This window comes from Mixophyes fleayi, chromosome 4 (genome assembly GCF_038048845.1).
Source record: "Mixophyes fleayi isolate aMixFle1 chromosome 4, aMixFle1.hap1, whole genome shotgun sequence".
NCBI classification, from domain to species: Eukaryota; Metazoa; Chordata; class Amphibia; order Anura; family Limnodynastidae; genus Mixophyes; species Mixophyes fleayi.
This window is the reverse complement of record NC_134405.1, coordinates 316,644,818-316,670,747: the sequence shown is the minus strand read 5'-3', so window position 1 is coordinate 316,670,747 and position 25,930 is coordinate 316,644,818. Positions and strand designations below refer to the sequence as shown.

At 39.3% G+C, this 25,930-nt stretch overlaps 1 protein-coding gene across 1 annotated transcript; it reads left to right on the top strand.

Annotated features, from left to right (window-relative positions):
• The first annotated feature begins 1,963 nt into the window (after positions 1-1,963).
• On the top strand, positions 1,964-25,138 carry FAXDC2 (fatty acid hydroxylase domain containing 2). The gene is made up of 9 exons (XM_075210125.1): positions 1,964-2,070; positions 11,309-11,353; positions 11,825-11,916; positions 14,177-14,280; positions 16,380-16,501; positions 18,712-18,917; positions 22,360-22,465; positions 23,777-23,943; positions 24,074-25,138. The coding sequence occupies exons 2-9, from the start codon at positions 11,309-11,311 to the stop codon at positions 24,228-24,230; spliced, it is 999 nt and encodes a 332-aa protein (XP_075066226.1). The 5' UTR covers positions 1,964-2,070; the 3' UTR covers positions 24,231-25,138.
• The last annotated feature ends 792 nt before the right edge of the window (positions 25,139-25,930 follow it).

The window sequence follows — 25,930 nt, the reverse complement described above, 5'->3', positions numbered from 1 at the left end:
AATGTACTCTTTCTGTATTTATCCAATATTGAGAAATAAAGAATACATTTTAAAATACAATGACAGATTGGTTACTACCCTTTTCCCTGTATTTTGGCAGGAAAGCATAATTTTGTGTTATAGATTTTTCTATATATTAGTGAATAAATCTACAATGAGTAATTTTAGTAAAATTTACTTCAATACCATATCATAAAATGTGTCTGGGAGGGTTACAACACTATAGTCACTGAGTTACTTAGCACTGCAGTTTCTCAGGCATTCCACTGTAATGTTGTTTTGTTCTCTTGGACAGAGCTGCAAATTCTTAAGTTACAAGTCTAATTCAATGACCTTTTGCCTGCATTCACTGTGTTCTGGGGGCTTATGATGGCAGAAAGGATTATAAATCAGAAGCGAGTCTGCAGTTGGCACTGTCGATGTACTAGCAGGGTATTGCAAAATAGCAAAAGGGGTTACATTCTAATTCCGACAGAGATATGGTTACTGGGCTAAGTTTAAATGTCCCATCACCTACACAATGGATGGATGCAAACACTGAATAAACTGAACAAGCGCCGGCGTAACCCAAATCAGAGCAATTGCCCCAAGTTTCCTGAAGGACCTGCAAGTCCTGTAAAAGCCCCCCTCCTCCTCATTAATTCATAAATGTACCATTGGCCTAAACCCTTGCTGCCTGTGCAGTGACTTTGCAATACATTGGTTCAAATCTGTTCCCTGGACCCCTTTTAACCAGTTGTCATAGCAATGCACACCTACTGCAGCTCTAGCAAGCTACAATGTGTGTGATCACAGGAGGGACAGAGTCAAGGCTTTCCTGGGTGTGAGGGGAGAGGGAGAGAGGATGGCAGGACAGTCCATTAATGTTGTCCCCTGTCCTCTCAGTGTGTCCCCCTGTCCAATCAGATGCTTGCTTCCATTTTTCTAAACCACATACATTCTACCCTTTTTCCTTGCATTCATAAATTGCCCCATAGTACTCTATGTTCATTATTACTCCTCCTTGTGTCTATCATACTCTGTGGCCTATTGATTAAACTGTGGTGATACTGTAGATTTTCTGCGATCATCTGGTTTCATCCCAACTTATCAATAAAAGGTCACTAGGGCAGCTGCTCACCAGTCATTGGCAGGGAGACCCTGTACATCTGTGAGCTGGCATTTCAGGTTCACACATGGGTAGTGGAGAAGAAAGCCTGACTAAAAAAAAATTAAATTATATATATCATATAATTTAAAAAAAATGAAAAAAAAAATTATTTAACTAATAAAGCATTTTTTTTCTATCGTACCAGTGCTGGTATCGTCACACTGAGATAACTGTCCGTGCTAAATAGGCTACCCTGGAGGCAATAGCTTCCGCCTTCGTTACCCTTTCATAAATAGAGAGAAACCCTACCACCAGTGAAAACACCTGTTTTTGCTGGATTTAGGGCTTTTATCTGTTTCATAAATAGACCCATACATAGTCTACAATTTCTAGACCACATTATGGTCATCTTGATTCAAGGTAAAAACTTGTCTCTAGGACAAGCTGCATCCTGTGAATTACTTTATATGCAATACCTAAAACAAGTGTATGCCTGCTCAAAGCAGAGATTGTTGCTATTTAGTCCCTTAGCAACAAAGATATAACTTGTCTTTGTGAGTAAATCCCTTGAATGGGCAACTGCTCTCAATCATTTAAATCCCCCACTGTTCCTCCCCTTTCTGAAAGACAGAGAGAGAGGAAACATGAGCTTGTCCTATTCAGTACAGACAGACATCACAACAAGGGACATGCACTGTGTGTATCATTCAATATTAATACTTTATAGCACTAACATACACATTGTAACCTAACATGACTGGTGTAATTGCCAACACAGGAGTCTGAGGTAGGGCTAGCTCTGTACCTTTAAGAGGTGTCACACAGTTCCATCCCAGCTCAGTGCATCACAAGCAGGCGGGGACTGGTGACAAGGCCTGGAAGGCTGTCAAAACATATTACAATAAAGATCTGGGGAGAAGCCAGACTGCCTGTACCGAGGGAGGCTGAAGACTCGGGAAGAGCAGGCAGAGGAAGCAGGGGTAAGAACTTGCTGTCAGAGGCTGCACATATGTACTGAACTGCCAGCAAATCAGAACACATCACTTACAATATATATTATTTTCCTTACTGACGAAGTGTTTGCCACTTCCCCATTTATTATAGCTGGGCTTGGTGAAAGCAGTGGATTGGCTTTGATAATTACTGCAAAGAGATGAATGACTTCTGTAGACCTGTAGCTTAAGTGATGTAGTTTGCATTATAGTGTTTACATAATTTTTTAAGAGCATTGGTTTAGTTGAACTTGAGAAAAACTGGTTTGTTTGAGGACAGAAGGATCTGTCTTGGTGTAGGTAGGGAAGGATGGTGGAAGGCTGGGTACAGGTTTTCCAACCAATTATCCGGCTGATCACGCAATAAGCGACCGTTAGGTTCGATATCGCATTAGTGTGTACGCTACAATGATCATGTTTTACTGCACCGTAGCGCATTGTATCGTTTGATTTGCTTTCGTAAAAACGGACTTAAAATCTCAATAAACAATTGAACGATGTCGGGCAAATTCTGCAGTGTGTACGCACTTACCATCAGCAGCGTAGGCAGATCTCTATAGCGATTACAAAGTCACGATCTATTCGACAGATGGTTATGACATATTGGGACATATTGGGAGTTGGGCACAACTCAGCTGTTGGAGGCTCAGGTGGGTGGAAAGGGAGGAAGGTGGTTAGTATATAATTGCCTGGTGTCTTCTTGTTGTTGTTTATTTTCCTCTTTGCTTTTTGTGTTGGCTTTTCTTTACGGGTTGGTTTCCCTGAGGGAAGAGGAGAGGGTGGAGTGGTAGAGAGACACACACAGTTTTTCGGTACAGGTTGTTTGGAAAGACAGTATACTGGTGCTTATATTTGGTTTATAGCCATTATGCGGTTTTCAGGTGATAGCTCTTTTGCGTTTTAGCTGTTTATAGCTCTTTTGTCTATTGCATATTGCAATAGACGGTGTGTACCCAGCTTCTGACTAGTCTGCTTTGAACACTTTTTTGCCTCCGTAGCACTCCTTGCTGATCAGAAGCCATCTAACTACACTGATGAGCTTAAATCAGGGCAAAATAGTCTGTCTGGGATTCAGATCTAGTCCCAAAATGAAAAATGTATAGTCTCAGAAGAGATGGTGGGTTACAAAACAGACAGTGTATTGTTAGAATGTTTTATTTTAAAAAGAAGTAACTTTTTCTACATTTGATATTTTTGGGGAAATCACTATTTTGTTTCCAAAATAAATTTGTAACAATTTACTTACTGTAACACAAAGGTAAGGAAATCTTCTGTACAGAATCAATTGCATCTTGTCACTAGTTATTTTCTGATTTGGTCACAGTTTGTTTATAGTTTCTGCTCAACAGGAATGTAGTAGTGAAAAACAATCAAAGAAAAAAACAAGCAAATTAAATGTCACACTGTAAGTGTCCATATTATACTACACAGTGATGAAAATATTTAATGTTTCACTAGTATAGCGCAGTATAACAATCAAAGCATTGAAGTTGCATGTACCGGGATGGATCTTGCACTCCCTATAAAAAAATATATAGATGTTTGGAAAATAAAGACTTGCCCTCTGGCATGTTTTTTTTTTTTAATACTCTCGTTATGTTTCAAATGAAACACAAAGCAAATAAACCTTAAAATAAAATACTGCTGTCTTAACATCTTTTGACATCATCTAGGGCATTCCTAGGCAAACAAGTACCTGCTTGGTGGAGAGGAGAAGACAGAGAGTGTTAAGGATCAACTTCTATTCTTTCCCTGTAAACACTGTCAACTCAAGTCTCAAGTACAATCTAGGGGCTGTGCTTCAGATACCTAGGAGATGACAATCAGAAGACTTTAATTAGGTCTTGCAAAAGCTAGGATGAGCAAGGGACACACTGAGTACTTCCAAGTGTGCTGTTTCATATTCTATATGTTTTTTTTTAATTTTGGTTTAATGTACTTTTAACTGCTATTTCCTAATGAAATAACATTAATTAATTAGTCATTAATCCTATCTACTGAACTGGTCGAGCTGCATTCATTAAATTAGCGCATGAAACGCGTCTGTGTGTACAAGCTCCTAATTGGCTGCAGAGGGTACTCCTTTGTCATCTGATAGGAAGCTCTGTGCTCTGGTATTGCATGCAAGCATGATTCATCTGTGTTGTCCAGATTGCATATTGTCCACCATTTACCTGGAAGAGCTTTATGACAGACAAGATCTATAAATGAACATTGAACCTATTTGTGTTGAAGCATCTTGATAAGATGAAGAATGCTTTCATATTATTTTTACTCTGTCCTTCTAATAAGTATGGTTCATATCAGTTTATCATTACATAGATATTCATGGATAGAAAGGTACATTCTTCCCTAAATATTTGCATTTAGTAAAAGTTATGACATATAAAACATTTTATGCTCTGTCATAGGCAAAATAATCAGTAGACCGTAATACAACAGTGTTACCTAGCGTTGTAAAAATGATAAAAAAAAATTGGAGAATAGATGCATGGTATTCACATGATATTCCATCTACTTGGGACTTTTATTTGTTTGTACGTACATTGTCCTCTTGCAACTTTTATTCAATTTATTGCTTTATATTTCATGCAATGAATGGAGCAGTGGATGTAGTTTTAACTTTTATAACTTTCATTTTTTTTTAACACTGTTTTGTGCTGGCGGTTCCACCGGACCCATAGGCATTGCTCATTTAATGTCGGCATTGTGATTGTCGTCATTGTCACCGTCAGCATTTTATCAGTGTAGGTCAAATGAAAATGTCATCATTTATCCTGCCAGCATTTTCACGTCAACATGGTTAGTGTTGGGATTTCTTCCTTCGGGATTTCGTACCCCACCCGAATGCAGTTGTTTATATTAATGCCCCTGGATATGATGTACATCTGTTCTACTCTGTCCCTGGGATACATATATCAGTGTAATATTCAAGGTCAACAAACTTAAATAACTTTTTCTAGATGATATAATGGATTTAGTGAAAAACCGTAGATGAAAGTTTGATAAAAAATAAAGCAATTGAAAAGTTGCAGGAGCACATGTACAACCAACCAATAAATAAAAAAAATGTCTGAATGTTTAGGTTCTTTTATTTGTATCCATTGATTGAATGCCTCAGGGGGAGGCACCCTGGCACAAACTCCACCCACCTGTCATTGCAGGTTACATTTATAGGCTTTACGAGCAAGTAGGGAGACCCGAACGTACATATGGAAAATACACAAAAATCATACTTACGTGTATTTGTTATACCTCACAATACACTGAGCTCAAGGTGTACATCAAGTACCAGGAGCAAATGTAGGATTTGTGGGGGGGGTTTCCACACCATGCCGCCAGTGGGCATGACCAGCATGCATGGGGGCGTGGCTATAATTTTAGACAGTGCTTGGCTGCTCTCCAACTCTTCCTATCCCCATAATATACATGGGTAATGCTGCGTGCACTACTGTTAGGTGCACCCAGCTCTCCCTTTTCAATCAGAGCCGTGTGAAGCGGGGGCAGGGTCCAGCCACCTCAATTGCACAGTGCCCCAGGCTTGGTGGGGGGTTTACAGGCACTAGGAAACCCCCCATCGGTTTGCCTATGAGTACTTCCCTTAAAAGCATATGGATAGTTTAAAGATAGTGCAGATATGTGGCTTGATAGTATTAGTAATAAACGCTAAAGTCGCATTACCCTATTTGTACAAAATATAATAATGTAATGCAGTGTCACACAACAGAGAATAGTGCCTGAACAGTTATTAATAGATGTGAATCACATTTTCAATGTAAAATGGAATGAAATATACCTCCACATCTCTTGTTTATCCCTTTAAAAATCCAACAAAAGTCTATATTCTTTCATGTCAATGTTTTACAAAACTCTGTATATGGACATATGCATTTTTGGTGCAGGTGCTCAGTATGGATATTGACAAACATCCAACTCTAAATCAGTCCCTGTGTGCCAGAAAAAGGGCCCCAAAAAACTGCAAGAGAGCAGCGGAGGACACAGGGCCAGGTCCCGCACAGCTCGCCACCCTGCGAGGTGTGGAGCCCATATAATTAACAAGTACCATCATTTTTTCTGTATGCAGGTTAAAAGATCATACGATGAGTCCCTATTATCTACACACAGTAGAGGTGTGGGCTGAACCAGTATCCTATGGAATACAATGGGTACTAATTAGCTGTCAAAATTGTACCATATATATGGACACCTACTGGGATATGTTGTATCTGGCAATGTTTATGACTGTTCTTTTCATACAGTCACACATATGTGCTTTAGTCATTTCTCTGACTGTATTGTTTTAAAACTGAAGCACAAACAGAAAGTTGACTAAAGAAAAATTGTGACTGATGGAGTAATGTTATATTAATACTTAAATAATAAACAATAGGAGCAGATCCTCCAGTAATAGCTGTGGCCCGGTGGTTGTGCAGTATGCGAGAGACGTATCACCCTGTGCCTGTAATACAATGTAAACATCCTGCTTATTGACCAGAGTCCATTTACCTGTCACCTATGTCTGTATTGATTGAGATGTAATAACTCGTTCTTTCACTGACAACAGTAAGCAGCACAGTAATAATTAATCCTGCGCTAGTGTCACTAATATATAGGCTGGTAAATACACAACCTCTACGCATTTTACGACTACAGTTGATGAACTGAGGACCGTATGCTGTCCATCAGCAAGAAATTAATTATACAGCTGTGCTTTACTTACCAGTTAAAACATCATCAGGAACAAATCAGATAATGAAATGCTGGAACAAAATTCAGACAATAATTATAAGTATTTTTTCTGTTCAGCCGCTTGTTTATACTTGTTATCTGTGTGATATTAAGAAAAACACTTTTTTTCTATTTTGTCATAGACCCGTTTTAATATTCTGTTACCCTATTATTATTTTTCTGTTCAATTAGACAACATTTATGTAGACCATTAAAAGGTTTGTGCTGTAAATTTAAATTATGTGTTCGATCCAATCAGGCTGCGAACAAGCTCACTTGTTTCAAACAGTGCTATTACGAACAAAGGCGAGAAGGGCGACTGGATCCTGGCTTCTAAAATTTGTGCTAAAATATTGCCCTGAAAGCTTCTGGCTGTTAGGGACCCACAGGGCAATTTAACTTATGACCCCAGTAAAATAAGTCTGGCATTTCACAACTACTATTCAAAGTAATATAATCTCCCATCATCATCATCATCTATTTATATAGCGCCACTAATTCCGCAGCGCTGTACATAGAACTCATACACATCAGTCCCTGCCCCATTGGAGCTTACAGTCTAAATTCCCTAATATAGACACACACTCACACACAGACAGACAGACAGGTAGAGACTAGGGTCAATTTAGATAGCAGACAATTAACCTACCAGTATGTTTTTGGAGTGTGTGAGGAAACCAGAGCACCCGGAGGAAACCCACGCAAACACAGGGAGAACATACAAACTCCACACAGATAAGGCCATGGTCGGGAATCATGACCCCAGTGCTGTGAGGCAGAAGTGCTAACCACTAGGCCACTGTGCTGCCCACAACCTCAATCCATATCTGTCCAACAAAGACAGGAATCTTTGATTAACTAATCTCCCCAAACTATCTACGCAAGCAGCTACCACCCTTAATGATTAAAATCTCTATTGAAGACATTTCACAAGTTGTTAAAGCCCAAAAATCAGGCAAAGCCCCAGGCCCAGATGGATTCTCTGATGCATAGTACAATAAATCCTGGGTACCCTGTTCCCCCACATTTACACCCTTTTTAACTCTATATTGACTTGAGGATCTTGGTCCAAGGAAGCTCTTGAGACCAGAATCTCCATTATACATAAAGAGGGTAAAGATATCTATGACTCTTTGTGCTATTGCCCCATATCACTATTACTAATGACAGAAAACTGTATACAAAATTTCTAGCCAGTAGACTGAACACTGTACGAGGTATTTCTATTAAATAACTAGACTGTGATTCCACCTAGTAAACAAAGCAAGCAGAACCGGTTATAACTGCATACGTAGTAGCCTTGAACCTGTCTGAACCTGCATGACAAGCTGCAACACTCTATGACGTTCAGTTGATTGTGAGTCGCCATTTAGTTTGGTTGTGTTTTCTGTAGAGTGCCGAAAAAAAAGTTTAAAAGTTGAACAACGTGTCAATTTGAATTTTTTTGTAAAATTGCACAAAACACCAACAGAATGTTTTCAGATGCTTACTACGGCCTATGGGAATGACTGACTGTCTCGTGCTTTTTTAGCGAGGGATGTTGGAATGGCGAAAATGATGAACACCATGGACGACCTTGCACTTCAAGAACCGAATAAAATGTAGAAAAAAATCAGTCAGATTGTTCGAAAAAATTGTCGGCTCAGTGTTCGAGTGATAGCTGAATCCATGAACATTGACAAAGACACTGTATGGAAAATTTTGCATGAGGATCTTAATATGACGAATGTTTGTGCAAAGATTGTCCCAAGGGTTCTCACACCAGAGCAAAAAGAACATCGCAAGGAATGTTGTGTTGACATTCTGCAGAAACTTAACACAAATCCAAACCTGTTTCATAAAGTAATCACTTGTGATGAGATCTGGATCTTTCAGTACGATCCTGAAACCAATAGACAGTCAGTGCACTGGACAACACCGTCATCACCAAGAATGAAAAAAGCTCATCAAAGCAAGTCAAAATTCAAAGCAATGTTCATTGTTTTTTTCGATATCCAGGTTGTAATTTTGGAAGAATGAGTTCCAGAAGGCACAACAGTTAATCAGAATTATTGTAAGGAAGTTTTGAAAAAGCTGAGAAAAAGAGTCTGAAAGAAACGGCCGCAACTGTGGAAAAATGGTTTCTTTCTTCACCAGGACAATGGGCCTGCTCACACAGCACTTTCTGTGAAGCAGTTTTTGACTGACAAACACATTACTACACTTGAACATCCTCAATATTCACCCAATTTAGCACCTTGCGGTTTTTATCTTTTCCCAAAAGTTAAATCAGTGCTTAAAGCTTATATACTCTGGTGGTTTTGCAATATTTTAGACTTTCCACCCTCCAATCCCTTTCTAACCGCCTATGTGGTTTTCAAACATTAGTTAGCTGCTGAATAAACTGTATTGACAGCAAAAAGGTGTAAACGATCTTTAGAAAGCACAGAACACGCTGTATCTGGAAAAAGAAATCTATTTGTGTATTCAGATGCTACATTGACAAACTATGTGCCCTTGGTCTTAAAGAGTCAAGCTAATGAGTCTGGACATAAAAAACATTGTTTTAATTGCCGTACACTGCCTTTTATTCAATTTTCTTATTGGTTTCTTCTTTGTTTTTTCAAAGAAATATCAAAGAAAATATTTAAAAAATCTTAACGTGAGAGCCTGGTACTGAAGAACAAAGCACAAAATTACATATACTAGTTGGTTTCTGTAGAGCTTCAATGCTATTAAAAATTACAAAATATTCACGGGTTTGCATGCCCATTATGTGTGATCTTACACTAATGAGGTCTAGTGAGAGTGAAACAGTACTGTTTGTAGGTGATTTTCTGTAGTTCCACAGCACTGGAAGCAAATCGCTCTATTTATACCCATAGGTCCTCATGCAGAATTGAACGTACGCCTTTTTGCGTAGCTTAAATTGTGCATATTCACATGGGGCTTGCACACAATGAGAACGTACACATATTCACCAGTTCAGACTTGTGCATATCTGGCGCTTACGCCTCCTTACGACTGGAGAGAAGGGACTGGGGAGGGGAGAGGAACGCAGCTGCAGGCAGAATACAGCAAATGAGTGTCCAGGCAAATGAAGTTCATGCAGAAACATACATATGCTTAGACGATGTATGTTTTGTATTTGCTGCAGGGCACGTGCAAATACTTGCTGATGATGATGATCGCTTGGCATAAGTCAGGTGCATATGTTGCCAGCGTGGAGTCGGTTTTCTCTGCCAATGGGTAGAAATACACTATTTTTGCAAGCACTTCTTGTTTGAGCAATATACGCCCCAGGTGAATGCATTGTTAGAAAATAATTAAGTGGCACACTGTGTGCTCCATAACTATCATTTGGGGAGTGGCTATGTAAATTAGCGGGTGTGCTATCAGTGGAAAAGCCAAATTTACAGAGCTTTAAAGAACTCACAGAGGCAAATAAAATGCATTTGTTGGAGAATTTGTTTTTCTCCACAGTTTCAGTTCCTCACCCATTAACCCCTTAATCTTGCACTGATTATGCTATATAACAAAATATTGTATGTTGTAATCGGAGTGGAAAATATATTGCATTTGTAAACATAAAAGTTGAGATTAGTAAGTAAAATAAATACTTTTTTAAACTTTTTTTTCTGCCAAATCTGATTGGGTGGGTGGATGGAGCCTGAAACAGCTACATAAGTTAGGGGAACATTACATGTCTTTGGAATATGCCTATTATTGCATTGCTTTGAAATGACACTTTTTAGTTCTAAATGAGTAATCTGGAAGCCGCACAGTCCACAGTTCAGTCAGTCACAGTCCACCAGGCTGACATTGCCATCATATGCTCTGATTGGTTGGGAGTTATAAATCGCTAAAGTTAAGTCCAGGCCCATATTAAGATTTGTATAAGTAACTAATGGGGGTCCCTGCCACTGAACCTTGATTGTCAGAAGTACTTACCCAACTTGCATTATCTGTAGCCCCATCCAGACCGTGATTGCAGAGGTGGAGGGACTTGTACCAGGGCCCAGACTTGCCTTTGTAGTGGAAGGAGTTACCAAACTAGGGTGGCATCAACCCCTTTGGTGGCAATGGAAGAGGCCCCGAGAAAGTTCTGTACCGGGTTACTCTTAGCAGCCCTGCGCACATGTGCAGGTCGGGAAACACTGCGCTGTCTGTGGATAAGGCTTCTAGCATTGTAAAACTGCAGGGCAGTGGGCATGCACAGTTCCTTGAGTACAGTGCAAGCCATGCAGCCACACCATGAGGAGAACGGCAAGTGCTGCATGGCAAGGGGCCAATTATTTTGTGCAGGGCCCCAGTGGATACATCTATAGTCCAGCACTTCCTAAGTAGTATATATATAATTAATATAAATAAATGGCAGCATTTTCCTAGTATATAGAGATGTTCTGACAGCTAGGGAAAGTCAAATCAATTAAGTCTACATGCAGTAATATTTTTTATAACTCTCTATCTTATAAATTCTACCTCTTCAGGTAATGATTGCATTTCTGTTTGTCTACAGATGGGGAAAAGCGAGACCTCCGTCCTCCCAGAACGTAGAAATCAGGTAACAGTGTATGATTGTAATATAGTGATTACTAACATAGATGTTATCTATATAACCAGTAAACAATTTACCAAACATATATTGAAAAGCACACACAAAAACAAAAAAAAGTCAATGTGTAGATCTATGAAACCTTCTAAAAAGAAAAGAGTAGGCGTTTCTCATAGCAACCAAATTCTAGCTACCATCTATTTAGTACATTCTAGAACATGATAGCTAGAATCTGATTGGAGGTGTTACCCATAGCTAGAATCTGATTGGTTGCTATGGGCAACACTTCCACTTTTACTTTTTAGAAGGTTTGATGAATATATCTTAATATATTTTACAGAAAACGATAATAAACATTTGTAAATGTTATGCAACATATAATATAACTGGAAATCCCTGTTTTCTGGACAATAGTATAATTGTATACATTACGTAACATTCCTGCTGCTTTGCCAAATGAGTATCTGCCTGTCTCCATAGGATGGTCAGGTTTGGGACTCAGTGAAGAAAACAGCCTTTGTATTGGGCACCGGTCTTCTCACTTTCGCTGCTTTCAGGAACACAGTCACATGGTGAGGAAACATGATATTACGGAGAGGAACGCTGGGTAGCAAGATGTTCTGTTACAACAAGCACAGTGTGCAGCCACTAAATGACAAGCATGCAGTCAGAGTATCTTGATAAAAATTGCAGAAAGGAAATTTTCCCTCTAGCATGAACCACCTGCTAGCATATTACAAGTCCCGGTGTGCCAGATTACTTTATTATAGTAACTTATGAGGGCCATCTTTCCGACTGGACACGATGGGCGGGTGCCCGGGGGCCCCGCGGGCAATGGGGCCCCAGGCAGGACTCCTAATGACAATAAAAAATCCTGTAAAAAAAAACAAAACAAAAAACTTACCTTTTGCGGTCACCTGACCGTTCAGGTCAGATGGTCAGGTCAGGTGGCGATCCGGGTCCCTCCCTGGTCCCCTCTTCCGTGCTGCGCTCGCAGTGAATGTCGGTCGCGATATTATCACGCCCGACATTCACTGCGAGCACAGCACGAAGGAGCGCAGCACGGAGAACAGCGACAGGGACTCAGCGTGGACTCATAAAAAAGAAGAGAAGGGGATCGAACTTGGAGAACAAGGCGATTGAAAGGTGAGTTAAGGGGGATTTGATTCTCTAGTTCAAGGGATGCTGAGTGAGCACATGTAAAAAAAAAAGTGATTTTATATATATATATATATATATATATATATATAAAATCACTTTTTTTTACATATAATATATACATATATATGCCCTGGTGCACTGCTTTGCCCGGGGGCCCATAATGTTGTTAAGATGGCCCTGTAACTTATAATACTGATTTAGATAGGTGAATGGAAGTCATTCTGAATCTCGTATACAGAACGCAGCTTCCCTCTTGTCTGGTGACCAGATCTTATGACTAGTTTCTTGCAGCCTTTCTTCTCTGTTATTACAAGGCAATGACCTGTCACCTAGAAAGCTTAGTACTATTAAAGATGGAATTAAAGCATTTCATATTCCTCAATTATTGTCTTTATTTTCTCTTAGGGTAGTGTGACACAGTGCAAAATCAGGTTATTTTCATGGCGATTTTTGCTGCTGAATATTGGTACTCTAAGCATAATTGCCTACTTCTCCCGGAATGTCTGGGAGACTCCTGAATTCCGGGTATGTTTCCTGGACTCCCGGGAGTGCACAACAAAGTGCTGATTGTGTTGCAGGGGCGTGGCCAAATGAACTGATTCACCATGCCACACCCCCTTCAACCCTCCCACCACACCCCTCTTCAGAGATCTCTGGAGGGAGGTCCCTCAAAGTAGTCAAGCATGACTTTAAATATTGAGTGTTTTCCTGGTGATTTTGAGGTTTATGTGACATTATATACACATCACAAACCGCTAAGTTGAGGGGTAAAATCCCTGGGCTTGATTCATTAAGGATAGCAATTTTTTACGCAAGGAAAAAACTACCTGCTTATTCATGTAGCACACAAATACTTTCTAGCGTTATTTTTATACTGAAATTTAAAGATGAATTAGAACATGCCCTTTCCCAACTACAAGTCTGTCCCCACATTTTAAGTTCACCTCCCCCTCCAATGCAACATGGTTTTGCCAAGGTGCAAATTTACTCCTTTTTTTGTTTGTTTTGCTCGCCTTAATGACTCAGGCGCCCAGAGTTTAGTTTTCAGAGGCAATCTGCTAGAGGAAAATTGTGCAAGATCCCCCACTAATATTTAAGGAATATCTACGGGAACATATTAGCAATGCTTTTCAGAGAATACACAGTGTAATATAGTTCTTATGCAGCGATTTGTATCTGCTTTTATTTATTTCCCGCTTAGCTGTGCCTCATAAATCGCTAGAAAAACTAAATATTCAGATGAGCGATTTTTAGCAGTGAACAATGTGTCATAAATTGCTCATGATATTAAGGGTGTTTTTCCCTGTTGAAAACCACAGTGTAGGTGTTTCTGAAGTGTATGAAATGTGACAGAGGTCTTCTGCTGAATACGGTAAGAAGGGGATTGATAAACCCAGTTTAGTGTATTTTCAGACTCACTTGTTAGAAATAGGCTGGATTCTCGGCACAAAAATAGACGTGCAAAAACCATAAAAATATTTAATATATTTCCTTCAGATTAACCAGAAATATTGATTATTAGTCACACTTGTCCTCAGTAGCTAAGGTATTAAACACTGCAAGTAATGAGGTTAGAGGTTAATGTAACCTTTTAGTGTTATATCAGTGTTACTTCAGGAATTTGCTGTGATTATTGTATCCTCTCTCCTCCTGACCTTGTCTTTGACCCAGGCACCTGCAGCGTTTCTGGGGGGCATCAGGGGACTTCTGGCAGGCGCAATGGGGAAAACTACACAGTTACTATGGGGGCAATGAACTGGCCATATACTGTTTAGGTGAGTAGATCTGTCTATCTGTATCAGTGGTGCAAAACACACAGCCTTCATAGTTTAATGTTGACATTTCCTTGATAGAAGTGCTACACAACACAGGACCAGATGATAGGCGTATCCTAATACATAGGAGATGGAAGGGAATATGTTACTATAGAGGTTTGGTGGTGGTGGGGGGATGTGTTGCTAGAGAGATGAGGGACACCAGGGGTTAAATGTGTCAACTGAGAGTTTTGCTGCGGGTTTGAAAAACCAATCAGATTCTAGCTATCATTTATTTAGTACATTCTACAAAATGACAGCTAGAATCTGATTGGTTGCTATAGGCAACATCTCCACTTTTCAAACTTGCCAGAAAACTCTCAGCTTGATACATTTACCCCAGGTGTGTTAGAGGGGAGGGAGTTGGCTCGCTGCCTATGTGATGTGACCACACCCATTACTTGGGGTGGCCACACCCCCTTTGGTGGCACAGTGCTGCTTTATGGCAGTGTACACACTTGTTAGGGTTCATAGTATGAAAACCACGGAGAGTTTATGTAAATGAATGAGGATTGCCAGATTTAGCTTAGGAAGCAGGAAACACTGGATACCAGGCACGAATGGAGAACTGCAGATACAGGATGCCAGGATTATCAGGTTTAGCTGAGGAAGCAGGAGACACTGAATAATCCACGGTAGAATCAGACAAGAGGAAGGTCAGGCAAACCAGGGTCAGAAGTCAGAAGATCCACAACAATACCAGGGAGTAAGAATGAGCAAAATCAAACGTAGCCGGGATCAGGGTCACAAGAAAATGTGCAATATGTTAAACCAAACAGGAGTCAGATACTGGGAGATCAAACTGGCATGGATCACAGAAGAACTGACAGGGACCAGGAGCAGCAAACTATAAAGATGAACTGGCATCAGTCTGTTGAAAAAGGCAGTCTTAAAAAGGCCAGACACAGGTGATCAGGATTATGTATTTTAGATATTTAATCAACTTAAGATTTATTGCAACCAATTCAAATGAACGCCCCTCCTGCTCTACAGACTTAAACCGCAAAATTGAGCGATTTTTTCACTTTTGGTGCCAGAAATAACTAGTCGACCTTTAAATTACTATTAATCAGTTGCTTAAAGAGGACAGACTTCACTTTACACTATACTATGCCCCTACTCGTATCACCCATCTCCCATTGTTTCTGAACATAAGCATCCTTAGCTGCCCAGCAGTCATTCATGTACTAACATCACCCAACATCAGAGCTGTGATTTTGAGGTATCTCGCTGAACAGACTGCTTTTCCATGCCCCATTCTTCTCTGGCAGTATTAAATAATTGATAAACTAGGGGGCACACACCAATGGAATCAGCATGATGTCCCAGATACAGGTTATTAGCTATTCCTGTCTATAACCAATGGAAAGGATTACTTGCTACTGATATTGGGCCTGATTCATTAAAGAAAGTTAATCAAAAAATTGAGTAAGTTTTCTTACTCAAGTTCTCTGGACAAAACCATGTTGCAATGCAAGGGGTGCAAATGAGTTTATTAAATACTGGCTGTTTTTTCATGTAGCACACAAATACTTGATAGCTTATTTGTATACTGAAATGTAAAGTTGATCTAAGACATGCCCTACTCCAAATATAAATCTGTCATCACATTTTAAATTAACCTTCCCTCCAATGCAACATGGTTTTGCCTTACTTGCTTACTTTTGCTTAATTTTCGTAATCAGGCCCATTTTAGTCAGATTTTTACTGTCGTAATTTTAGAATTTTCGAGGTTCAAATTTCAAATAGTTGAGTGTATTTGACATCTGAGGGTAGATTTACTAAAACTTCTAAAAAGAAAAAGCTGAGGTGTTGCCCTTAGCAACCAAATTATAGCTATAATTTACCTACTAGATACATGATAGATAGCAACTAATCAGATTCTACAGGCAACACCTCCAGTTTTACTAATTTAGAAATCTTAGTAAATCTACCCCCTGAACCCATTTTCCATAAAGTGAAAATGAGGATACACACATTCACAAACATCTTTGTTATATTTTATTTGCTCTGTGAAACATTTATCTGTGGTTTGATATGCGATTTCACCTGTTCCGCAGGAGCAATGGTGATCCCAAGTGTTTCCTTTTGGATTTATAATGCAGTCCTGATGCTGATCGACCTTACTGGAAAACCAAACTTTATCACCAAATACAGAGTCCAGCTTGGAAAGAATGACCCGGTATGTGTGTAGTGCAGACTGCTGTGCTTCTAATGTTAATGCCTAGTTAGAAATGACTGAAACCTAAATAAAATTTTGTAGTCCTATGCTCAACAATGTTAGTCTTAATCACAAGTAGTTCTTTCTGCAATTTCTGTTTTTGGTCTAAATCATTTTTATACAATAAACATAATTGTATTAAACTCCACTGTAAAGAAATCTTTTGAAGAAATAATTACACATACTAAGGGCTAGATTTACTAAGCTGCGAGTTTGAAAAAGTGGGGATGTTGCCTATAGCAACCAATCAGATTCTAGCTTTCATTTATTTAGTACCTTCTACAAAATGACAGCTAGAATCTGATTGGTTGCTATAGGCAACATCCCCACTTTTTCAAACCCGCAGCTTAGTAAATCTAGCCCTAAGTCTTTACCTATATTTACTTTCTATAATACTTTGTAACTACTCAGTTTTGCAAACTAAAGGACAATGACAGCGGAAGATTACTTATTCATAACCATATATGGTTTGTAGCGCTCTCCTTCCTGAATAAAAGTTCAAAACATTTGGCTTGTTAATGAAGAATTCCACACAAATCTTTAGGATAGCGTTCGATGTAATGAAATAAATAGGTTTTCCTTACTTTGCAAGTGCTGTTTGCTGGATCGGACGTGGTCCCTGATAGTTGTAACAGTCCAACTCTGCTCTCTGCTATCTGCTTACCACAGCACAAATAGTTGTCAATCTCCCTCCCCCATGAATTTAACATGAATACCTTGATGTCCAATAAATGTTGCTACTGCCTGCAGTATTTGTCTTGAAATGTTGTGTGTGGTTAAGGCACAATTTTTAAAAAGTGGGAAAATAGAAAATAGTGTGCACGAGTAATGTGTTGAGATAAAGAACAGGAAGGGGTATAATTAGAAACAAAGAAAATATGATGGTCAAGCGGCAAAAGAGCACGAGAATGTGAGACAGATGATACAGTTGAGTGCAGGAGAACAAGAGAGAAGGGGGAGGACATATGAGAGGCAAGGAAGAGAAACATTGAGAAGAATTTAGGAATAAAGTATATGAAATGAGAGTATTGTGACAGACTAAGAAGATAGCAATCAATACAATAGGAGTCCTCAGGGACGCCTAACAGTGCATGTTTTCCAGGTCACAAGTAAAATTATTAGTACCACCTGTGGATCTTTCAAAACGTGTCAGTCAGTAATGAATACACCTGTGCTCCAGCAAAGAGATATGGAAAACATGCACTTTTAGGGGGTCCCTGAGGTCAGGGTTTGGGAAACACTGCTATAAAGAAACCTCAGACCAACAGGTTGAGAATACTGTGTCCTGGGAATGCATCAATTGTGAGAGATAAGTGTATCAACCCACAGTCCAGTAGTAAACAGTGTGTCTAATTTGCCTACAGATGTTTATATAACTGAACTACAGTAGTTTCCCTTCCTCTAAAAAAAGAAAAAAAAAACTTGATTTAGAGGTAATCAGACTAAGATTTTACAAGCAGAGACAGTTACATTTATGATAACCTTTTACCACACTCACTGCAATAAGATAATGAACACAAAAATATAGTGCGTCCGGAGTGTGTATATCCTTACGTGAAACGTTAAAGGTTATGATCCAACAACATCATCGTGCAATTTTAAAGAAACAAAGTGAGGTTTCAATGATATGGTTTATAATTTCTTTGGAGATGAATTATAATGTGGCAACAATATTGAAAGTGGAAACCCTTTTAAATATTACCAGGGAACTATAGGGAGGAGTTTCCTGAATCACCCCTGCTACTTATATAAATATTTAGCCTCAATGTAGTAGAGATTCATTTGAAAGCTCTAACCACTCAATATTACTTTGTAAAAGGGTGTTACATAATATTCCCATTTTTAATAGCTAATTTAATATATTGCTAAAAAGGTGAGCACAGAGGATTAATTTCTTCAACCAATCACAGAGAGACATTCCTGTTGGTTACCAGTATAGTGATAATGGCAGCTTAGATCTAGCTGGAGACCCGTTCCCCCCCCCAGAAAACCCACCCAAACAAAGACAAATATGGGGTTTACTGGAAGAATAGTTAGTTATAAAGTAAATAATACAGCTGGCTGTTCATCATGAATGATTAATTTTCAGGTTTTAGCACCAATAACTGGATACTGTACATACTTCTGGTCTAATGATTGTCACTTTCCCATTTTATATTGCATATAACCAGGTGGACTCTGGGAAACTCAAACATGCAGTCAAGGTTGTGTTATTTAACCAGATCTTCCTCTCATTTCCCATGGTGTTCCTCATGTACTGGTTCATGCAATGGAGGGGCAACCCTTGTGGCACAGAGTTGCCCACATTCCACTGGGTTCTCCTGGAACTCTCAGTCTTTGTGCTCATAGAAGAAATCCTTTTCTACTATTCACACAGGTAAGATCATGAATGGACATCAAGGGCTAGATTTACTAAGCTGCGGGTTTGAAAAAGTGGGGATGTTGCCTATAGCAACCAATCAGATTCTAGCTGTCATTTTGTTAAAAGTACTAAATAAATGAAAGCTAGAATCTGATTGGTTGCTATAGGCAACATCCCCACTTTTTCAAACCCACAGTTTAGTAAATCTAGCCCCAAGTGTCCTCGTCATTTATACACAGTGGAAGCAGCCATTTTGTAGGCTGAATCAGTATACATGAGAATGAAGCCCAGGAACCAGTGACATCACTGAGGTGGCCATTTTGTGGGCTAATTCAGTATTAGTGAGCATATAGCCTGACAATTCACTAGCAACCCATTATATATCTGAGGCATTTAATTAGGGTGAATGTAAATATGGCTGAAACTCAGTGTCCCTCATGAAGTGCCTCACAGATGACACTGGGTTATATTGAAATAGCAGACAGCATGCTCATAAATATTGGTCAAGCACACAAAAATGGCTGTTATTTAGGTGGCATGGGCAATTTAAAGAGAGTTTGTGTTCTTAAATGTAAGTTTGGGCAGCACGGTGGCTTAGTGGTTAGCACTTCTGCCGCACAGCAGTGGAGTCATGAGTTCAATTCCTGACCATGGCCTTATCTGTGTGGAGTTTGTATGTTTTCCCCGTGTTTGTGTGGGTTTCCTCCCACACTCCAAAGACATACTAATAGGTTAATTGGCTGCTATCAAATTGACCCTAGTTCTCTGTCTGTGTGTGTATATTAGGGAATTTAGACGAAGCTCCAATAGGGCAGGGACTGATATAAACGAGTTCTCTATACAGCGCTGCAGAATTAGTGGCGCTATATAAATAAATGATGATGATGGAGTTTATTTTGTAAAAATCATACATATAGAGTCACTTTGCCTCCCTTTAAAAAAAGAATAGAATGATACATCTTACTATCTGATAAATAGGTCCAGACTTATGTGAAAGAGGATCACACTTCCCAAGTCACTGACTTGGACAAATAAATAAACTGCCCTTTTACTGTTAGGTAATTCAAGGCAAGATAAAGGCAGGAGAAAAAATTAAACAACTGTGAATTTATTTTGAATATGTAGAAAACATCAAGACTAACCAATGATCAGATACAGAGGAAACACATCTAACAACGGATTAATGAGAACAGAACAATAGTCTCTAATAATGGTAGACTCAGACAGCTGTAGTATTTAAAGGTCTTCAGAGACAGTAGCAATCTGTAGTACTTCAAACAATATAAAAACAGTTCAGAAAGTAGACAATACTACTCAGTTACAATCTTTGTATTGGAGGATATCTAATATTCCTGATCATCTGAATGCAGCAAAAGTCCAAGTGCACCTGAGACATGCCCAGAGCCTCTCACTGCATTATCAGCAGGCAGATGAGTGTTCAAAGATTTCCTATCTAGCCAGCAGATAATTGTTTCATATAAGCAGTTCTATGTTCATGCTGCAGTACTCACAGAAGAATTCAAAGTAAGCTAAATGCTAAAAAGCTGAGTTATTATTATTATTATTATTATTAATATTTATTTATAAGGCGCCACAAGGCATCCGCAGCGCCGTACAGAGACAAACAAAATCACAATACAATGGGAGACAGCACAGTACAGTAAACACAGTTAGAGTTAGAGTAGTAGTGCTGTTTGCCAAGGAGTCAGAGCTGAAGCAGAAACCGGTAATAGAGAGCAGACTGTTTAGGAGACCAGAGTAACTTGTAACTTCTATCACTGATAAAGATTGCATAGAAGGGGGGGGGGGGGGGGCGGTGCTAACCTTTAATGGTCCAGTCAGTTCAGGTCACCCTACATTAATGAGACAAGTGTACAATGACTCATGCTCACCACAGCTGAAGAGGTAATAACAATATACACAGTCAGTTATTCATGCTCACTTAATTTAAAGAGGCAGTCCCAGCATCCTAACAAACATACGCTACAATAAATATTTTCTGTTTAAAGGCTATGTCCATACTTGTAGACTTCCATCTTTAGGGGGCTGGACATACACATTTCTATGCTTGTACCTGCCCCCCACTGCCGTATCACATACATGACATCATCTGCTTTGAACTGACTAGTAGGAACAGCTTTACACACAAAAATAATAATAGTCAGTGCAAGAAAATGTCTTACATAGTAACATAGTTGATGAGGTTGAAAAAAGACACCAGTCCATCAAGTTCAACCTATTTTGGATCTCCTGCGATCCTGCACTTATATTTGAAATTAATCTAGAGTAAGCAATCGCCAATCTGTTTCAATTTTGAAAATCCCCCCGACTCAATATTGCAATCCAATTTTACCCTATATCCACTACTATCCTTTATTTTAAATTAACGGTCGTATCCCTGGATACACCTTTCCGCTAAAAATTTGTCTAACCCTTTCTTAAACATATCTATTGAATCTGCCATCACAACCTTCCCTGGCAATGAATTCCATATCTTGACTGCCCTTACTGTAAAGAACCCCTTCCGTCTTATCACAACCTTGTTTAGTTTTAGTATACACAGTCACTCAGTACATTTTGAGGGGAATCAAAAAGGCAACTTCAAATAAGCAAACACATCTAGAATTGTTGTAAGATAATTAATCTTATCCTTTCATCAATATAAAATACACAAATAGATGCCTTTTACACAGAGCTCTAGTATACGTTTATTCCGTTTCAATATTTCATTCAAGAAAACAAAACAAAAATTGCTAGGTAATTAAATAAAAAAAAGGACTTCTAACATCATACATACCTTTGTATATAAAGATTTACATAGAATATCAAGAAGTTTTAGGCGTGAATTCAATTCCCTGTGATGTTCCAGAATGCAGTCCATGGCACCACAGAGAAGCGCAGGAAATTAGTGATCTATGGGTACCATAGTACCCATAGATGAGCGCAGCCGGACATTGCGGTGATGGTCGGTGGCTAATCGCAGAGATTTGAATTTCTCTAATACATTGCATGTAATTATAAGGTATGTGCATGCAACTCCACTTTAGGCTCTACAAGGCTTCATGTAGTATCATCAGCAGCTATTTATATAGCGGCACTAATTGCCCAGTGCTGTACAGAGAACTCGCTCACATCCGTCCCTAGTATGAATCCATAGGATTACCAAGAGGCTTCGGGATATATTTTTCAAGCTGCGGGTTTGAAACAGTTGAGATGTTGCCTATAGGAACCAATCAGATGCTAGTCATCATTTATTTAGTACATTCTACACAATGACAGCTAGAATCCGATTGGTTGCTATAGGCAACATCTTAATTTTTCCAAAACAGCAGATTGATGAATTTACCCCTTAGAGTTACTGATTATTTATGTAATTGTATCAGTGCCTAATATTGATAGTACTTCATTAGCTGTAAGCCAAATAATTCACTGCATTGTCACTTTTTGTCTCATGCAGGTTGGTCCATCACCCTACTTTATACAAGCGCATCCATAAACAACACCATGAGTGGACCGCCCCAGTAGGAGTGGTGTCACTCTACGCTCACCCATTAGAGCACGTTGTAAGTAAAAGCTAAAATACCTGTAGGTTTCACCTAATAAACATGACTCAAGTTTCAATAGCACAAGTTGTGTCTTGCTCTACCTAAAAAGAAATGAAACAAACTGTGAATAACGCAAATACTATTTGCCTAATCCTAAACTGGGTGCTGTTAACAGCCAGTACTTTGACAATAATACTCTTGTCTCCAATGACTTTATTAATAGGACTTTTCCTGACATTTACTTGCCGGTTTTATACAAGCGACTTCAAGTGATTTACAGCCTAAATTATGCTGAATACCCTACTCATCATCTGTTGAAATTCGAGACATTGAAAATTGTTCCAATGTGGTTCTCACCCCAGTTTTAAAGTTCTAAAACTTGTGTTAAACAGAAAAAGGTTATTGAAATTCAAGCAAGAACAACTTCAACCACATCCTATTTTAAATGGTTACACTGTACAGTACTTGTAACTTTGTTTCCATATAAAATGGCAAAATTCAAACAGTATTAGTAGTTCAAACACGTCTTTAGTTTTAAGGAGGTAGAACAACTTCATCATCATTGTACAAAGTATTAAATGCTTATTTACATGGACATGTCAAGCACTCCTGTAACAAAATTAATCCCAGGTACTCAGCAGATGAACTATACTTAACGAACAACTACTTTAATCTTTGAACACAGTGTATCTGGATATACACTTACAACACACTTGTAATTGTAGCTTGTACAGTATGTTGCTATCCAGTGTTCTATTCACAATTGTGCCGTACAGCTATGGAACAATGATCTCTAATGATACATTTTATCCCACATCTGTATTAAATACTGTTTCTAATACGAATACACCCTTAAAATAAGCAAAATATAATTAGGCCCACAGTTGATAAAATACGTCCATAAGAAACATCACAAAAAACAATTGGGATATTACATAACTTAGTCATATAAAATGGAACCGTAAACAGGTAGCCTGTCCCTCCACGCGCTACACTCTAATGCTGCTGTAAAACAAACAACCACAGCGGGCCATGCACCCCTTCCCTCCAATTTAGCTTTAAACCCCCCAAACATACAGCTGCTGATTGTTTGAGTAAAAGGAAAAAATTATCAGCATTGCCCGATAGCTAATGAATGATGAAGTTGGATTGCCCCCCAGTGGTCAGTGCAGGCATCACACCATCAGCCAAGGCACATAGCTGCTGGCGATTGGTTCGAGAGCTCCCAGGAAGTTGTGCTATTCATTGTTCGAGACCGGTATTCATGTTGTGTATACTTCTAAAGTAAAGTCAATGTTGATCACCCTTGGTCTGTCCTTTTTATTGCAGCTTTCCAACATGTTGCCATCTATTGTTGGACCAATGGTGATGGGTTCCCATGTAGCTACCATAATGTTGTGGTTCTCTCTTGCTCTCATAACCACCACCATCTCCCACTGCGGCTACCACCTGCCCTTCTTACCATCCCCAGAATTCCATGACTTCCATCACCTCAAGTAAGGAGCTGAGCATTGTGTGGGGTTTTTGTGTAATATAGCAGAGGTTAAAAGGGAATGTAAAGAGAAAATAAAGAATTTGAGGTAACCACTATAGACTCACAATGCACTACGATGTTTTCACCTTCAGGTTTAACCAATGTTATGGAGTGTTGGGCGTACTCGATCGGCTGCATGGCACAGACCTGATTTTCAAGCAAACCAAGGCCTACGACCGACATATTTTACTGCTGAATCTTACCCCTCTGACGCAAAGTATTCCTGAACCCACCAAGAAATCTGAGTAACCTGGATTGTGGAGTGTCCCGTCTGAAGAGGATAAACGTATTATCCCTCTAGACACACTTTTTGTTTGCACCAATGTCCAATTAGTATGGAAATGCTTTTAATTTAAGAGTCTTGAATGACCTAGTGGCAGACAGCTCTGCCCAACTAAACATGAACAATCAGTTGCAGCTTTTGATTTTAGTCAACATAATCTGGACCAATAAAAGAGCAGATACATGGCCATGAAAAGAGGCATTAACTAACTCCTCATTGCCATATTATGATCTTGTCTGTATTTAAGGTTTCTTTCCACCACCCCTCCCCATTCCATGGAACACATTACAGGTACGACCAGTGCATGGAGCCCATTGTACCAAGCAGATTGTGTAAGGAGGTGGGTCCTCACTTTCTTGGGGACCTACTACAAGGGGCATAGCTTCGGTTTTGGAATATATGTGCCCACAAAACTTAAAGCACATGGAATGCAGTATTATTTTCCTACAGACACAAAGAACAATGCAGACGGCCCAAAAAAAAAGCTTTAAAGGGCAGGAAGCTGGCAATTGTATGTAAGATAATTGCCCTGACATATCCCATTTCTATGGCTCTCCAGGCAGATTATGTTCTGCACATCATAAACTTGCTAAGAAATACCTGTGATTAAAACACTTGAATGGAAATTTGTAATTAACATAATTATTAATATTTGCATTACCTTAACATAGCATCATGATCCTTTCATGGATCTTAATGTTTTTTATTTGAATACCTTTTAATTGTGTTTGAATCATTTGTTAAAACTTTTATAACCACTGTCTTATACAATTATAATAATATTTTTGATTACTTGTGTAATATTAAATATAAGCAAGTGCTGCTCTTTAATCTATTAGGAAATAAACAAAATAAAACTTTATATATGTTTCAAGATGATACAATTGTGCTTTACTACAAGTTGCGGTCGATGAGAAACCTCACCATGAGCTCAAATAGCAACGTTGATCCGCCTAGGAAAAAAACAAATAAAAACGATGCAGCATTTCCTAATAACCTGGTATATCTGTCTTGTATGCCTGCCGTTTGCGCCACTAACTTGCCCAAACCCGCTTAGGCTAGATCCCTAGCCCAACCCACCATTAATCTTCTGCAGCTGGATGCGTGGCCCAAGGTCAGGGGATCCATGGCCCCAGCTGCTTGTTGGAAAAGATCCTGGATAACTATTCAGAGCCTAGTTTGTCAGAGTTCTGCTTTAATCTGGATCTGGGGAGGGCCCATTTCTGGGTATTCCTCCAAGGAAGGGGACATAGTTAAACATTGAGGATTCCTGTATGCTTCAATGTGGACTCTACAAGAAGGTATGGGGTGAATGATTGAGTGCAAGAGGCACTTCACATCCAGGGCAGCACGGTGGCTCAGTGGTTAGCAATTCTGCCTCACAGCTCTGGGGTCATGAGTTCAATTCCCATCAATGGCCTTATCAGTGTGGAGTTTCTATGTTCTCCCCGTGTTTGCGTGGGTTTCCTCCGGGTGCTCCGATTTCCTGCCACACTCCAAAAACATACTAAAAGGTTAATTGGCTGCTATCAAAATTGACCCTAGTCTCTCGGTCTGCCTGTCTGTGTGTGTATGTTAGGGAGTTTAGACTGTAAGCTCCAATGGGGGCAGGGACTGATGTGAATGAGTTCTCTGTACAGCGCTGTGGAATCAGTGGCGCTATATA